Source organism: Alnus glutinosa, chromosome 6, assembly GCF_958979055.1.
Source record: "Alnus glutinosa chromosome 6, dhAlnGlut1.1, whole genome shotgun sequence".
Taxonomy (NCBI): domain Eukaryota; kingdom Viridiplantae; phylum Streptophyta; class Magnoliopsida; order Fagales; family Betulaceae; genus Alnus; species Alnus glutinosa.
This window is the reverse complement of record NC_084891.1, coordinates 30,211,817-30,228,373: the sequence shown is the minus strand read 5'-3', so window position 1 is coordinate 30,228,373 and position 16,557 is coordinate 30,211,817. Positions and strand designations below refer to the sequence as shown.

The 16,557-nt window shown below is 36.5% G+C and overlaps 1 protein-coding gene across 2 annotated transcripts; it reads right to left on the bottom strand.

Moving 5' to 3' along the window:
* Positions 1-2,344: 2,344 nt before the first annotated feature.
* LOC133870283 (uncharacterized) lies at positions 2,345-9,134 on the bottom strand. 2 transcript variants are annotated; one of them, XM_062307371.1, is made up of 8 exons: positions 8,931-9,134; positions 5,886-8,785; positions 5,634-5,792; positions 5,334-5,513; positions 4,933-5,127; positions 3,789-3,887; positions 3,119-3,709; positions 2,345-2,981 (listed from the first exon to the last, which is right to left on the bottom strand). In XM_062307371.1, exons 2-8 carry the CDS (start codon positions 8,769-8,771, stop codon positions 2,622-2,624), a joined length of 4,470 nt encoding a protein of 1,489 aa, XP_062163355.1. In that variant the 5' UTR covers positions 8,772-8,785; positions 8,931-9,134; the 3' UTR covers positions 2,345-2,621. The 2 variants fall into 2 exon arrangements, with proteins under 2 accessions (XP_062163355.1, XP_062163354.1); XM_062307370.1 differs by having other exon boundaries at positions 5,886-9,134.
* Positions 9,135-16,557: the final 7,423 nt, after the last annotated feature.

The following is a 16,557-nucleotide window of genomic DNA, read 5'->3' as shown; positions in this document are numbered from 1 at the left end:
AATTTTTTTTTTTTAAAAAAAAACACAAATTTAAACTACAAAAAAAAAAAACCATATTTGAATAATCATATTATTTCACAGTTGAAATATAAAACATTGAGTTGTTTTATTATTGCTCAACGCTTAACTACATTTTAAAATATTACTTTTTCTAATTGCACATTTTGAAATCGCAAACCCAAACTGAGCCTAAAAGGTTCCTCCAAAATATAAATTGGTTAAAAAATAATTAGCCTTTAAATTTGTTAATATATATATATATTTTTTAGGTCAGTATTTTTTTTTTTCCTTTGGCCCCCTAAAAAAATTTCAACACAATCCGCCCCCCTCAAGTTAAATTATAAGTTTAGTCTATGATTTAATGAAATAATTATAATGACTAATTTGTTAATTACAAGTTCTTAATTATTTGGTTAAATATGAATTATCAAATAATTATTTAAAGGCTAATTATTTTTTAACCAATTTATATTTTGGAGGAACCCTTAGGGTCAATTTGGTTTGCAATTTCAAAAAGTGAAACTTGAGAAAGTAATATTTAAAAATACAGTTAAGCGTTGGGCAAAATCGTTGTTTGGCCTTTAAAATCGTAAATTAGCACTTAAAATTATACGTTTTAAAAAAAAAGACCCTTTTACCTGCTATTTAAAAACACAGAAAATCTGAATTTTTAAATCGCAATTTTTAAAAACGTAGTTCTTAAATTATTTATATTTTGCAATTTGATTTAAAATCGAATTTATTGTCTATAAAATCGCAATCTCAGAGACACCCTTAATTCGTTATTGTCATCAATTATAAACTGTTATATTAATTTGTAAAGAAGTTGATTTTAAAAGTCATAATAGCATTTGTAGTGAAGTCGTTAAACAGACGAAATCACCAAAATCAGACGATTTTGCTTAAAATGTCGTCCGCAACAAGCTCTCTACTACTACAGTAGATTTGCAGATTGTCTAAATCCCTCGTCTGATGAGACGAGGGCAAAATCGATCGTCTCTTATTATTTTGCAATTTTTTATTATATTTTCGCCAGCGAAGGTCGTTGATAGTCATCCTCCACCGGCCGTCGTGGAAAAGCCGACCGTCATGGAAAGCCAGTCCCGGTGGATCTAGAAGTAGAGAAGCCGGCCGTCGAGTGTCCACTGGTGGATGTATAAGACAGTCATCGAAGAAGCCGGTTTTGGTGGATTTAGAAGCAGAGAAACCGATCGTCGAGCGTCCACCGGTAGATCTAGAAGGCGGTTGTCAAAGAAGCTAGTTCCGGTTGATCTAGAAGCAGAGAAGCCGATCGTCGAGCGTCAACCGGTGGATCTAGAAGCCGGTCGTTGAGCCTCCGCTGGTCGTCTAAGGGTGAGTCTGGTAGAAGTCTGGATTCTAGAAGGGTCTTTGGTTGGTTTTTTTTTATTTAGTCTTTGATTGGTTGGTTGAAAGAATAATAAAAAATAGTATTTATTTTGAAGTAGAGAATATTTATGAATTTTGGTATTTAGTGCTTTTAAAAATTAGGTAGATAAAATAACAAAAATGATATTTTTCGTCAAAATTTCAGTAAATTACAAATGCTCTAATACCTCAAATGCCGCTCGAACGCATAAAATGGCAACCAATCAGCGGTTTGATTGTCCAAGTTAAGCGGAGGACAAAAATATCTCTCTCACTATTTTCTCTCGTACCGGCTTTTAATTATTATCCCTAAGAAGAAAATGTAGCTTTTAGACTACTTTGTCTCGTTAGACTTTTAAGGCAAACAATTTGCTTCAAGCTCGATGGCAATTGGTTCACTGTGTTCGAGGCTTCAAAGTTCAAAGTGTCCATTTTCCTTATCCAATTCCATATTTGATTGATTGGCAGATGAAATTCTATAATTTACATTCGACTGTGGAGGAGATCGACTTTTCAAAACATTGAAATTTAGGTACCTTACGACCAAATGAAAGAGACTATACTAGTTTTTTTTTTTTTTTTTTTAAAAAAAAGATGATTTTGAAGTCGGTGATTGTTCGAATGAAATGTCAAAAAGATCCACCTATTATTGATAACATACACAATTTTATTTTATTTTATTTAACAAATCGGTGAATTTGAAATAAGTAATGCTACATTACCACTCCCATTCACATTGCCCCCATCAACTCTTGTTAAAAGACCCATGGCCGTTTGTCAAAATTGTAAAAAAATTCTTAACATTGCGTGGGGCTAAACGGGCAGTACCTGAAGGTTAATTTACCTGAGAGAGAAGTGAGGAGCATTTGTCCTGCTGCTCGAAAAAAGACGTCATGTCGTCATCCAACACTTGAAGCGTGTAACGCGCGAAACGAGCAAGCTAGAGAGAGAAGCAAACTAAGCTAAAAATCACCATATTTATTATTATTATATTAATATGGAAGCAACACTCGAAAAGTCTCTGGTTCTTTAATAAAAGCAATTAAACAGAAAACCAAATCTATTTTTGTGGTGTGTGTGTGTGAAATAAAAAAGCCACTTATAGTTAACTCAATAGAACTATGAGGAAAACAAATCCTGTGAAGAGCAAGAAAGAATTGCTTATATATCTACGGAATACCTCACCAAACCTCTATAGCGATACCTAGTTAATATGATGTATTGAGAGATAGTATTCAGAAACCAAACCGTTGCAGCAGCCCAAAATCAAAAGAGAAGCTGCTGTTCCCCACCAAAAACAAGGCAAAAACAACCAATGCCGCAAGGAGGACCCACATCCATGGCTGCATCCTTCTCTTACTGCGGTTGCGAAGAGGTGGGGGAACAGCTTTTGCCTTGGTCTGCTGCTTAATAAATTGTGGTGCTCTTTGGGACCTCTTTGTTACCGGCAAGGCCTTCTCTCCAGTTTCAGACTCCTTGGGAGTTTCAGTTGGAGTTACTGAGCTTGGAGCAGATTCTCCTTCATTACCACCATCAGTGGCCTCTACTGCGCCAACCTTCCTTTTTTCCTTCTTCCTTGCTTTCTTTTCCCTTTCCTGCATATTAGACCACATGCCATACTGAGTCGATACAGAAAGACACAAAAAAAAAAAAGAGGCATATGCACATATAGTTGGGCTACGCTAAAATGATAATTGAAGTAATGGAATTGGGAACAATTAGTGGAATTTACCTTCTCTTTCTGTTCAGCTTCTCTCTGTGCTTTTAAAGAAGCCCTGGCTTGGGCCTTCTCTGCATTTCGCCTTTTCCTCTCCAGGGCCTCCTTGGCCTTGGCCCTCTCCTCCAACAACTGTTGCTCCCTCAACTTGGCTGCTTCCTCTTCCCTTCTCAGTTCCTTCGCTTTCCTGGCCAACTCCTCTTCCTCCTTTGTCACCTTAGGCTCTTCTTCTCTTGCTTCTTCAATCACATCTCTGCCAGAAATAGTTGCTAATCCACTCCCCAAAGGTGCAGGTTTCACAGGCTTTTTAGATTTAGTTGTCTCATTCTTTTGTTCCACAGCTTTCGCGATGGATTTTTCCTTTACTTTTTCAGCTTCCACTTGTACATTTTGTTTTTCTTGTTCCGCAGCTGACTGCAGGGATACAGAGTTATCCCTGGCCACCCTTTCATTAACAAAATAGGGAATTACAGGTGGTTCCTCATCAGGACCAAGTGAACGGCCATCCAGTGTCCTCAATCTCCTCAATGTACTCCTAGTGTTGCACCTGATGTATTCTTTCCTGAACTCATTGTCTTTGTTCCATAGTTCCATAACTTTCCCCACCTAAACAGTAGATCTCTGTAAGTGCAAAATCAAAGCTGATTTGCTAGAGAAGAGCAACAAAAGACTGCATGAAAGTTACCTGGTTAACACATAGTCGTTGCAGTTCCTCCTTATTTCCCTTCGATGCTAAATCAGTAGCTGCGTTAATGTCATCCTTGTACTTCCGAAAGTATTTGGTCTGCAGATTTTAAGGAATGAGAATAGGGTCAATCTCTCTGTTTCAAAAATTTGCCTCTCGATGTTACATTTTTGTTGGCCTTACATGTCCTCCAAGAGGTAAATATGTGCGAAGTTTGTTATGATTCCATGACTTTTTCCTTTTCTTAACCAGAATATCTAAAAAAACATGGTGCGGACTGTTTATTCGTTCTGCAACATAAATCAGCTACTGGAGTCGGCACATAATGGGAGAAAAATTCCTCTAAAACTGCCAATAAAAACAAAATAAAGTATCGTCCACCATCTCCAAAGAGAGGCGCAATCCAAGTACATGGAGAGTATACAAGAGACACCCAATTAGGGAGAAGAAAAAGAACACATCTGATCAGGCTTAAAAACAACAATTACACTGACACAATATTCACAGTGCAGCATAATCTAAGTGGAAAATAGCTTCGCGCCTTATCATCTAATTCCGTAGATTATCAAATCCGAATAACTTTTCCCATATATTCTTCTAGTCATAAGGCCTTGTCTACACAATTTGGAGTTGCCGACTAGTAAATTCATTTTAACTTTCTCCTCTAGATTGCCCTTCACATTTGTGTGTGTGTGTGTGTGTGTGAGAGAGAGAGAGAGAGACCAAGACAGAGATCATAGTTGTAACAAGCGATCAGATGTATGATCTCTCCAGGAGATACAATTCCACCGTAATCAAAATTAACTGAAATACATTTGAAGTCAAATTTAGCCGAGACTATTGTAGCTATTTTCTTAAATGTGGCAGTAAAAGCTTCAACAAGTTATATAACATATGATGTTTCTGCAATTAATATCCCTGGATGTTCACTTGTTGATTTTGACATGGCATGGCTGCTGCCACATTTTGGAAAGACTTTCTATTCTGTGGTCTGATATCTTTGGATATACCCAAGGGCCAAAAAAAAGTTACTTTATATGTTGACAAAGTCCAGCTAAGTATCCCCTAAAGGAAAATTGCCATATTGTACATATTACTTGGACATCAAACAAAAGGATCCTACGCAAATATCAAAAAACCATACCTTCTCATACAATTGTTTCCTCAAGCTCTGTAAATGTGCATATGCTTCTTGGCGAATGTCATCTGCAGCTTTAAACCGAGCTTGTAATTCATTCAACTTTTCATTTTCCTCATTGTATATCTTTTTTGCAGCTTTAGTGACAGCTTCAGCTTTCAGAACATTGTCTCTGAGTATATCCAGCTCCTTCCTCAGAAACTGTAAATGCTGGAAAATAGATTAGCAATTGAACGCCACTCTGTAATACTATAAAACAAGAAGTTATCCTAATAGATTATTACATAAATTTTTTAGAAGTATTGAGATACAAGGTGTAAAAAGTTTATAGATATCTGAAGTGTGCTCAAGTCACCTGCTAGTTACATAAAAATTAAAACATGATGAGAGCAACCAGAAAACTGTACCTTGAAGCGTTCTTCAATCTGCTCTTTCTGATCTAAAGCCTGCTGTACATCATCCTGCCTACCCATATTAGAAGAGAGCTGTTCACGGTGTTGCTTCAATTGCTTGATTTCACGAATCAACTGCTTTTCTTCTCGCAGAGGCAGGGTCTCATGTTGAATCGCATGTTCCATATTTCGTATCTACATACGCGCAATAAATTGAAAAGATAAGCATATTTGCTTACAAGAAAACAAAAGCAAATAAACAGATCATAGAAATTCCCCCATTCAGATATCTGCAGAAAAAAGAGAAGTGAGTACCCTGCCATCAATATCCTCAACAGAAATTGCATTCTTCACTCTGTTAATCTCAGATTGAGCCGAATCCATCTCCTGGCGTTTGGACCTAAGCAAGTTTCTCGCAGCTTTCTCTTCCGACATGGCAGCTTCAAAATTTTCACCATACTCCTTCCAAATGGCCTAATCATACAAGCATCGCAACAATAATATAACAGGAAAAAAAAAAATCTTGGTCTAAAAAAATATTGTAAAGAAATTGTAAAGATTCCTCACCCTTTGCATTTGGATTTCAGCTCGAATAGCATCCCGGCTTCGAGTCTTCTCATCAACTTGTAACTGAGCATGTTTGATCTGTTCTCTTATGTTTCCGTCATCATATCTTGGGATCCTGATTAAATAGTACGGTCCTTCCAAAGCATCAATGTTGGAACCGTCTGGGGAAGTTGTTGAGGTTTCATCACCATGAACCACAGCAATGCCCTCAGTTCCTTGAAATGTTGGTTTGTCACGACTATCTATACCAGTGGACTGATCAACTCCATCTTCAACATCTACAGCATCTGGCACACTGTCTACTGCAATTTCAGTCAAATTAGCAGAGACATCCGGAACCTTGGATTCAGATTCAGAATCATCATCACATGGTATATCCCTGCTACTTCTTATGGGCATATTTTCAACTTCAGACTCTGATTTCACATCAGTACCTAGACTAGTAGAGGATTCATTTTCAACCAAACCATTTACATGAGGTTCCTCATTTGTAGCAGAAACAGAATGAGACTGGCCATCAGCACAATCAATGACCCCACTTGAAATTCCGGATTCTATCTTCACGGCATCACTTGAAAAGTCAGATACTTTTTCTTCAGAATCAATGGCAACAGAACCAGCCTCAGTTTCTGATCTCGCAACTTCAGACTCTGATTTCACATAAGCACCTAGACTAGTAGAGGATTCATTTTCAACCAAACCATTTACATGAGGTTCCACATTTGTAGCAGAAACAGAATGAGGCTGGCCATCAGCACAATCAATGACCCCACTTGAAATTCCGGATTCTATCTTCACCGCATCACTTGAAAAGTCAGACACTTTTTCTTCAGAATCAATGGCAACAGAACCAGCCTCAGTTTCTGATCTTGCATCATCAGCATGGCAACTTAAAATGGTATAATCAAGGCCATTCTGAGCTTTAATAGTTTCATCAGGGCCATTCTCACCTTCAATGGTTTCATCAGGGCCATTCTCAGCTTTAATAGTTTCACCAGGGCCATTCTTGCCTTCAACGGTTTCATCACGGCCATTCGCACATTCAATGGTTTCATCAGGGCAATTCTCCGCTTCAATAGTTTCATCAGGGCCATTCTCTTCTTCAATGGTTTTATCAGGGCCATTCGCACATTCAATGGTTTCATCAGGGCCATTCTCAGCTTTAATAGTTTCATCAGGGCCATCCTCACCTTCAATGGTTTCATCAGGGCCATTCTCAGCTTTAATAGTGTCATCAGGGCCATTCTCACTTTCAATGGTTTCATCAGGGCCATTCTCACCCCCAATGGTTTCATCAGGGCCATTCGCACCTTCAATGGTTTCAGCAGGGCCTTGCTCGGCTTTAATACATTCATCAGGGCCATTCTCATCTTTAATAGCTTCATTAAGGCTATTCTCAACCTGGATTTCTAATTTTGTATATTCAGCCGGACAAGAATCAGTACTTTCGCTTCTCTTTGAACATAAGTTCCCAACTTCAGTCTCTGGCCTCTCATCATCAGCAACGCAAGTTGGAAGCTTCTCCATAATTGAAGAAGCCTCATTCCCAGCATCATCTTCGGTATGATTGTCGGGAGCACTTGGGAAACTTTTGCCACTTTCAACAGGAATAACTGCACATGCAACAGGGGAGGGCAAGCATTGCACGTTTTGAGAAGACCCATTATGTTCGGGTGTGTTTTGACTGGCATCAACCAAGTCATTCTCAACAAAGTTCTCTGAAATGCCATCCTGAGCATGATCGGTAGGCAAGCGATCTCCATTTTCATCAGGCACAGCTTCTGTTTCAAACTGTGTATCAGCTACTTGAAATGAAGATGTTTTTGAAGTCTGTTCCAAGTCCACCTCATGTTCCCTCGAGTTCGCTTCCACAGGAATCTCATTAGAAGCTGCATTCCCAAAAATAAATGGGGAGGGCAAGCTTTCGGTATTTTCAGAAGACCCATTTTGTTCAACTGCCTTTTGATGGCCATCAACGGTTTCTGAAGGGCTATCTTGAGCGTGATTGGCAGGTGAACCATCCCCGTTTTCATCAGAGACAGGACCGCTATCACCAAATTCTCTTTCTAATTCTGTATGATTCACAGGACAAGGAGCAGTTGCCTGGTTTTTCGTCTCCAAGTCTCCCACAAGGGCCCCTGGTGCACCACCTTCCACAGGAACCTCATTGGTCTCCATTTCCCGTGCTTCCCTCTCCTGATCCAAATCATTTTGAATATCTACGTTAACTATATCCTGAAATTCGTGGTTATCTTTCCCGTCTGTTGACGAATCTGGTTTCTTTTCCTCCTCTTCAACCTTCTTCTCTTGGCCATCAATCGCTTGAGGCTCAGATTCAGCAGCTGAGTCTGAATTATTATCCTCCGCCTTGCCATCATCGGCCTGCGTTGATGATTCATATAATTCAGACTCAGCAGCACCCGAAACCACAGGTTGTGATCTGTTAATCTCTTGGGCATCCCCAGAAGACTCCTCAACATTAACCTTGATTTGCTCTTCAACCACGGGCCGCTGCGGCTCAGATTCCACAACAGCCTCCGTCCCATTCTCCTCCTTAATACCGTCGCCCTCTCCCTCATTAATTCCACAATCCGAACCCCCCAAACCACCGCCATTCTCAACCACCTTCAGCTCGGCAACTCTACCCGCACCGACATTCTCCACGTGCTCCACATCCTCATTGAGATCCGACGGCTCAACGTGACAGTCAGAAATGGCGTCGCTTCCACTTACGAACACGTAAGAGCCGTCGGAGTCGTCCTTAGTACTCGCACTGTTCGCATTAACCATCACAACCCCGTTGTTTTCTCTCTGCGGATTACACTTCTCCTCAACTTCACCCTTTGCAACCTCGCCAATTCCACGCGCATCCACCTCCGCCGTCATTGTCACGGACAAGACTAATTCCCAAATCCCACGCGATCGGACACAACGAATATAAATTAATGAAATGGCCGACAATTTGTTTGATATCTGAATTTCTAACCGAGAGAACAAAAATGAGAAGAATTGAAGATCTTACGGGATCAGGGAGATTAAACTTACAGGAACCGACGCCGGTGACTCAGATCCAGCGGCTGCAGAAACGAACGGATCGGGAGCGATATCACCCAATCAGCAACGCCAATGTAGGGAATTCCACGCGTGGATCTAAGGGCTCGAGGAATGAGTAAAGAGAGAATGGGCGTTAATGGCGTTGAGAGACAGGCGGAGATGAAACAGCTGGCGAGGGAAAGAGAGAGAGAGAGAGAGAGAGAGAGAGAACTGACGAGGCTGAGTGTGGCTCTTTGATTGATCTGAACTCACATACCTTCATCACGTTTTCTCTTTATATTCTGTTTATTTTTTTTCTCATGTTCTTTTCACTGAGTAATAATCAATTTTTTTTTTTATTTGAAAAAAAAAAAAAACATTGCATTAATTCTAATTATAAAGGGATAAACGTTACTTACTGGTTACTACTACTGGTTTTAATTTTGGTAATTCATATGATTTGGGTTCTCAAACTACACAGGCCTTAATTATAGCTATCCCAAGGGTCCACCACTTCATGCACCGTAGAGATCTGCCTTGCATTAAGGAAAACAATATGTCCTAAATTTGATGGGATCATGTCAAATGACCGATCCAACACGCTTTTAGTGTTTGTTTCCCGATTTCGGAATGGGAACGCGCGGGATTGTGATGACTCGGGACGTGACATCACCCTTTCATCCGCATATATTTCAAGATCTTTATCATGCCTTCGCTTAAAGATTTGTCTTCTTCTTCTTCTTCTTCTTTTATTTTTATTTTATGCAGATTTGTGTTATATTTTGATGAAAATTGAAAAGAGTTACGTTATTTAAATTACGGAGCTCTCTAAATTATTACGTCACCATAATTAGAAAAAAAAATAAATAAATAAAGTGTGATGCATAGATAACACTACCCTTCTCTAATAGGATATCCAAACTAACAAGGACGCAAAGTCTAGACTAAAAACCTCATCGTTCACGTTTTAATGAAAATACTAGACTAATAATGTTTTAACAAGGACACGTTAGCTGCAAAACAATATTGAATACATCAGTATTGTTGTGCAATTATTATATAAAAGTTGTACAAATAACATATTTCTATAATTTTTTTATATCTTGTTGACACAGTCATCAACTCATTATGTGGTTTGAGGGTGTTAATTTATTTTTAGTGGTTGATATATATAGAGTCAATCTTATATTAATTAAGACATGTTAATAAGTTACAAAAGAGTCATTTTAAATATAACAATATTTTGTGGGTCATCCTATTTCAATTTTTTATTTTATTTTATTAAACCTAATTCGAAATTCGATCCTCTTCATTTCATTGTTTTGAAGTGTCTAATTGTATACGTGAAATGGATCATCATCAGTCAATTTCTCTATTTCATGAATTCTTTAAGATACGTTTCATAAATTGTGAATAAGAGCGATGTCATGCCATAAACAGACGGTTTTTTCAGGAAAAAAAAAAAGAAAAAAAAAGTAATTTGAGATAAGAACAAATTGATGTATGTTCATATGGACCGACACTAGAGTCCTAAACTTCCTTTTGTCTAGTTGAATTTTACATGTGGAATCAAACAAAAGCATGACGAAATGGTAAATAGCGAAACGACATGAGATATTTTTTTGCAAATTCCCAATTAACCTAAAATTTGGATTTTACGTAATTATTTTTTTTTTCTTATTTGATAATTGATATGTGAATAGAAGGTCATGATTAAAGGTCAACATTGTTCTAGAGAGTTTGAGACTCAGACTAGGTAGATGGACTCGATCTTTGGGGGAGCCCTAAAATCCAACCAAATTGTGGGGACTGGCCGGGGGCCATTATCAAACTTTCCCAAACGCGTGAAAATAGAAAGATAGTCGCCCTTTACGCTTTACCATCGAAACGAAACGTTGTGGTGGAGCATCCGGATAAGGACGTTTAATTTTCATTTAATTTCATTCTCAATAAAAGTCCTCGCAATAGAAGCACCCGGAGAGAGAGAGAGAGAGCGGGTCCTTTCAAACTGCCTTGCTGTTCAGTGACGGCTCCAAAAACGACCGAGTTTTTCTTAAATTGGGTTTGTTTGTTTTTAATATAAAAATGTTGTGTTAAGAAAAGTACCTTTTTTTTTTATAAAAAAAAAAAAAAAAAATCTTTTAGATATTATTAAAAAAAAAGTATCTATTTTTAACGTGTTAAAAAATATATTACAATTTTATAAACTAAATTGAAGAAAGGTATTCGACCCAATTTCGACAAAAAGTCTATTTTCTAAAAATAAAAAATAAAAAATAAAAATTAGAGTGCAAAAAGGATTGCCGACACTCTTACCAGATCTTCTGGATTCAAATAGTATAATAGAATATAAAACACGAGGTGACCTTAGCTACTTACCAGAATAAAAAATGGCCTTACCTGCCTTTGACTCTATCATCCTAAGAATAGTCGCTACGCACTCCAAACAGCCTTGATCTTCTTCTTTTCTTTTCTTTTTCCTTGAAATTGATCACCGACTTTTACAGTCAAACAAATACAAGTAGTTTCTATCAATAATATATTTCTGTTATATTATAAAGCAAATTACCTTTTCAATTTTTACATTGTTTTATCTTCATTACTTCAGTCAAATTAAGCTAAAATAATTGACATAAATTAAATTACTGATACGGCAATCACGTTATATACCGTACCGTGTTGCTTAAATACTTTTAGTTGCGTGTTTTTAAATTATTAAACAAGACTATATTTTTAATTAAAAAAACCTTCTCCATCTCTTTCCCAATTCACTAAAAACAGGAAAGTCTTTGTTGGTGTGAGTTAGAATAATTTTTTTTCTTTTTTTTTCTTTTTTAAGTTTCGTCATTTATTTATTACCTTACTTGGTCTACCTTATCTTGTTTACCATATCTTAATTTCTCTATAAATATCATACAATGTAATTAATACAGTGTGAACAAGGAGAAAAAAAAAAACTACTCTCGGTTCAAATCTTATTATCAGCATTTTATTATTATTTTCTTTTATCAAAGTTATGGTGAGATGCAAATTAAGTGGCATCCCCTCATATTCTGCCGATTTGTTAAATCTTAAATCTCTTGTTTAAGAGGAAACGTGGCATATCTTCTCATCATAGACATGAGTATGGGTATATAATCTCTAATCACCCACAAGAATTCTCTCAATTTTAAGTAAAATGAAAAAAAAATTATTTATGATTAATATATTATTTTGTTTCTTTTAATAATGTATGTGGTGCTATATTATTTAAAAATTTTAAATTGTGTGATAATATATATATATATAAAATTTAATTTTAACCCTAAAATACCTCTTCTCCATCTGTGAGTAGTTTCATGGCGTGATCTTCAGACCCTCCTTAATTGTTAAAAAAAAAAAAAACGAGTTCATGGTACGACTTTAGATTATAATGCAAGCAATGATTTGAAAAATGTTTGCTGGGCAAAGAAACATACGTGTGCCTCTAGTTACAATTCTTGGTTTACCCTTTTTACGATTTCCCACGTGTCGATCCCTTGTTATCTTTTAATTATGTGTCAGGAACGACTACTTTTAAAAATTAGTGAACAGTCTGAACAGATTTTGTTTGTAACGCAACTAACTAACAGATCTAATACTAGTTTTTAGCTTTCTTAGGTTAAGGTAGTTCAAAAAAACTTTTAAAATTTTAGTAAATAACCAGTTTTGTTTGTTAAAATTTTTTGTTTTCTATTTTTCGTGTTCCCTTTTCAAAACAAAAAATATTGACAAATAACCTAAATTAAAACTCTCCAAAAAATACAAAAAATAATTTTCATCTATTTTATATCAAAATGCATTTTCAGACAAAAAAAAAAAAATTATAGAACTTCACTTGTAATCCTTAATTATTTCTTATTTTTAAAAATATATATTTTTGCAATTATGGTATTCATCTTTAAAAAATTTATTTCAATTTTATCGATCCGTTAGAATTTTCTATTAATTCTATCGAAAATTTCAAAATACCCTTGTTTATTTTTTTAAAGATTCAGGCATAGGTATTTTTGCAAATTTTGTTAAATTCTAACCAACACCTAAATCCTTATAATTTGTTTATCTTTTTTTTTTTTTTTTTTCTTGAACAAAATAAGGGGTATTTTAGAAATTTTGACAAGATTTAACGGAAAATTATATCAGATGATTGAAAATGAAAAAAATTGAAAGTAAATACCTTAAATTGATATTTTTAAAAGATGGATATCCTAATTACAAAAGTGATGAAATATTAGAAGTTATAAGTGATTTTTTTTTTTAATTAAAAAAAAACAACCCTACTCCAAAGCACATTAACAACAGACAATCATTTAATAATAATAATAAAAAAATTTACTTTTATTTGATTCTTCTTGAACTCTTGGTCTTAAAAAAGATTTATAAATTATAAATATGAAAGACTAATCCTACTTCGTATCAACTCGTAGGTTATCAAATTCTAATCCGAATTTGATTGTCAGCATGGGCAGGGGTTTGTTAAAAGAGGTTAGGAGTTGAACCCACATTAAAATCATGCCAGCAAAGCATGAAGCTTGTTAATGGTACACTATTATAAGGATTTAGTGAAATTAAAACTTGAATTCATATTACCTTATGTCAACTAAGTTTACTGATAATAATAGGTGAGAAGTTGGGGGTCCAATCACGACACCTTATGCCAGCTAGCTGTCATGCAAACTGGCATGTACCCATTAATGGATGTCAATTTGGTTCATAAGCTAAACAACAGTAGGCATCTTTCTTTCTTTCTTTTCTTTTCTCCCCTCCCCTCCACTCCCCCCCACCTTTATGACAGCTATAGCATACAATAAAATGGCTCCTTATAATTAGTGTAAGTTTTATCCTCACAAAGTCAAATGTAGTAATGGCTGTTGAGAGTAAATATTAATCACTTATTATATAACAAAGGATTTGTGGGCATACCATTTTTGGCCTTTTTGGGAATCTAATCTTTTTTATTTTATTTTATTTATTTTATATTTTTTGGTCAGCCAATGATTTTGGCTGGAGGAGAAAGCATGTGTTTAAACCTACGACCTCAGTAGGACGATTGAGACGCATAATGATTCCATAGTGACCACATGATGTTCTTCGAAAGCACTGGGACCATTTCTTTTTCTTTTTCCTCTCTTAAATGTAGGTGTCCATCACTCCTTGCATTTTAATTTTATTTCTACATCCCCCCCCCCCCCCACATGCACTACGCACGCATCATGGCTTTATCTATACGAAATCCGATTATCGGGTACAATAAAATGTCTACATTATTTGGGGTATTATAGGTAGGGATCAAGTTTGTGCACCCGTTCAAGTTGTTCGGACACTTGATTAAACTAATAAAACCTAAAGTTGTTCGGGTGCAACGAAGGATTTCTATTTTATTTCAAATTTTGAGCGACATATATAGTACCTCTCCACTACAAAAATTAGAGCCATTTTGCTTAAAATAAAAAAACGCTAGAAATTTTTTCATCTTATTCTCTCTTTTCTTACTTGTTGACATGACAGTTCCAACCCCAGGAGCCCTAGGGGACCTTGGAGTGATCTTGAGCACCTTGTGTGGTGATTGAAGGTGACGTCAACCAAGAGATGGAAGTAAGTTTACATAACATTATGAGTATAAAATTATATAAATTGAGTATAAGTAAAATAGAAGTAAGTACACGTAGCATTACTTTCTTTAAGCTTATAATATGGAAAAAGATGATTGATTGGTGCACAACAGTTGTGTACCCATTCTAGAAACATGGGATGAGTCTCACGTGAAACTCATGTGGTGGAACCTACCCCATTAAACAATTTAAACCCATCCCATACCTCTCAGACCTTGCACAATAATTACGCAACTGTTGTGCAAGAGTCATTTTCCATGAAAAAAATAAGAAGAATAAGAAGAAGAAGAAGCTCTTATTAGCTTGTAATTGAATAAAAAATAAATTGAATTAGTCTCTGTCAGCGTTAGATCTGAATCACCACCGGCCGCCCGCTTGTATCGTAATACATGGCAGTTGGTACACATCACTGTACTACAAAAACAAAGCGGCTACGCAAGAGAGTTGTAGAAAAAAGAAAGAAAGAAAAAGGAGACGTTTCGCATTGAGACATAGAGTAGAAGCAACTAGTCAAGCCTTGCTTCCCACATGAAGCCACATGGACACTAATCACTGGCCACAGAAATCTCTCTCAGCAACATGTGCATTCTCCAAAGCCTAATCTCTTGTTTTTAAAGGATAATAATAATATAGTTAGGCTGTCCGCTTTCTTATCTCTAGTGACACTTGACAACTATTCCACCGAATATCCAATATTCTAAACATGTTGTTACTACTTACTAGGGCCCAGACTCGCCCCTTCAAACTGGACCCTTCTGAGTTCTCAGCAACACACCAGTGACTACGAGGACAAGACATGGCTCAAACAAACCTACATTTTTTATTTTTATTTTTATTTTTCTTGGAGTCTTTTGGTGGTTTCTATAAAGACGAGTGGGTCAATAAAAATTGAGATGTTTCGTGGTGAGAGACAAAGACGAAAGACGGAAAGGAGGAGGGACAGAGAGAGATACGATTAAACGAATCAATAAAGAAGCTGCAATTCAATGCTAACAAAATGTTGGTTTAAGGAATTTATAGATGATCTGCTGGAACGGCGTTTTGGGCTTTTATTAGCTAAATTTTACAGAATGGTGGAGTTTACACCATTTGTTGACAATACTACAGAAAAGAAAAAAAAACAAAAAAAAAAAAAATTAATAAAGAGAGAGGTGGCTCAAACCACCCTCACACGTGTATTTAGGCTTTAGGAGTGGTTAAACTATCCTTAGTAGCATTTGGGAATAGTTTGGCCCCTCAAACCAAGCATTTGAGGGTGGCTAAACTATCTTAATTGGCCTTTGAGAATAATTCGGCTACCTTTTTAGCCCTAAAGATGGTTCAGCTGTCCCAACTTGGTCCTAAGATTGGCCAAACCACCCACAATAGCTTTTATAGGTGGCCGAAGGCAAGGTGGGGTAGTTGAACCACCCTAACTCACCCCTATGTTGGCAGTTCAACTATTCCCTTTGGAGACCGAAGGTAGTTTGACTATCCTAATACCAAGTTCGGGATAACTAAACCACCTTAAATGCCAATAGGAGTAGCCGAACCATCCTCAATTACCTCAGTCACTCTTTTTTATTTTATTTTTATTTTTTATGTGACATTTTAAAATTATGTAGTAGTTTGATTCAAACATATGTACACGTATCCAAATTTGATTGGATATGACGTGATTATCAGCCTATGTGTTATTGCTCACCGATAAAAAATCTAATGAAGAGAGTGATTTAATAATGGATTAGGCTTGGGTCCAGTTCTAGTTGGAACTAGACCTGTAGGATTGGAACACGTGTCCCTTATGTCTTGTTATGGGACGTATTCCAATTCCAATTGAAACTAAACCCAAGCTAAACATTTTAAAAACAATGCATATCTTAACTAGTGATTTAACGAATTTTAAACCTTAAAGGAGGGAATTGATAGAAGGTCAGGACCTTTGCAGATACAAGGTCTTTGGTCGTGCCCTTCTTATTTTGTAAGAGAAGGTCTTGAGGTTCCATCAAACACAGAGAAGAGATCTTCAG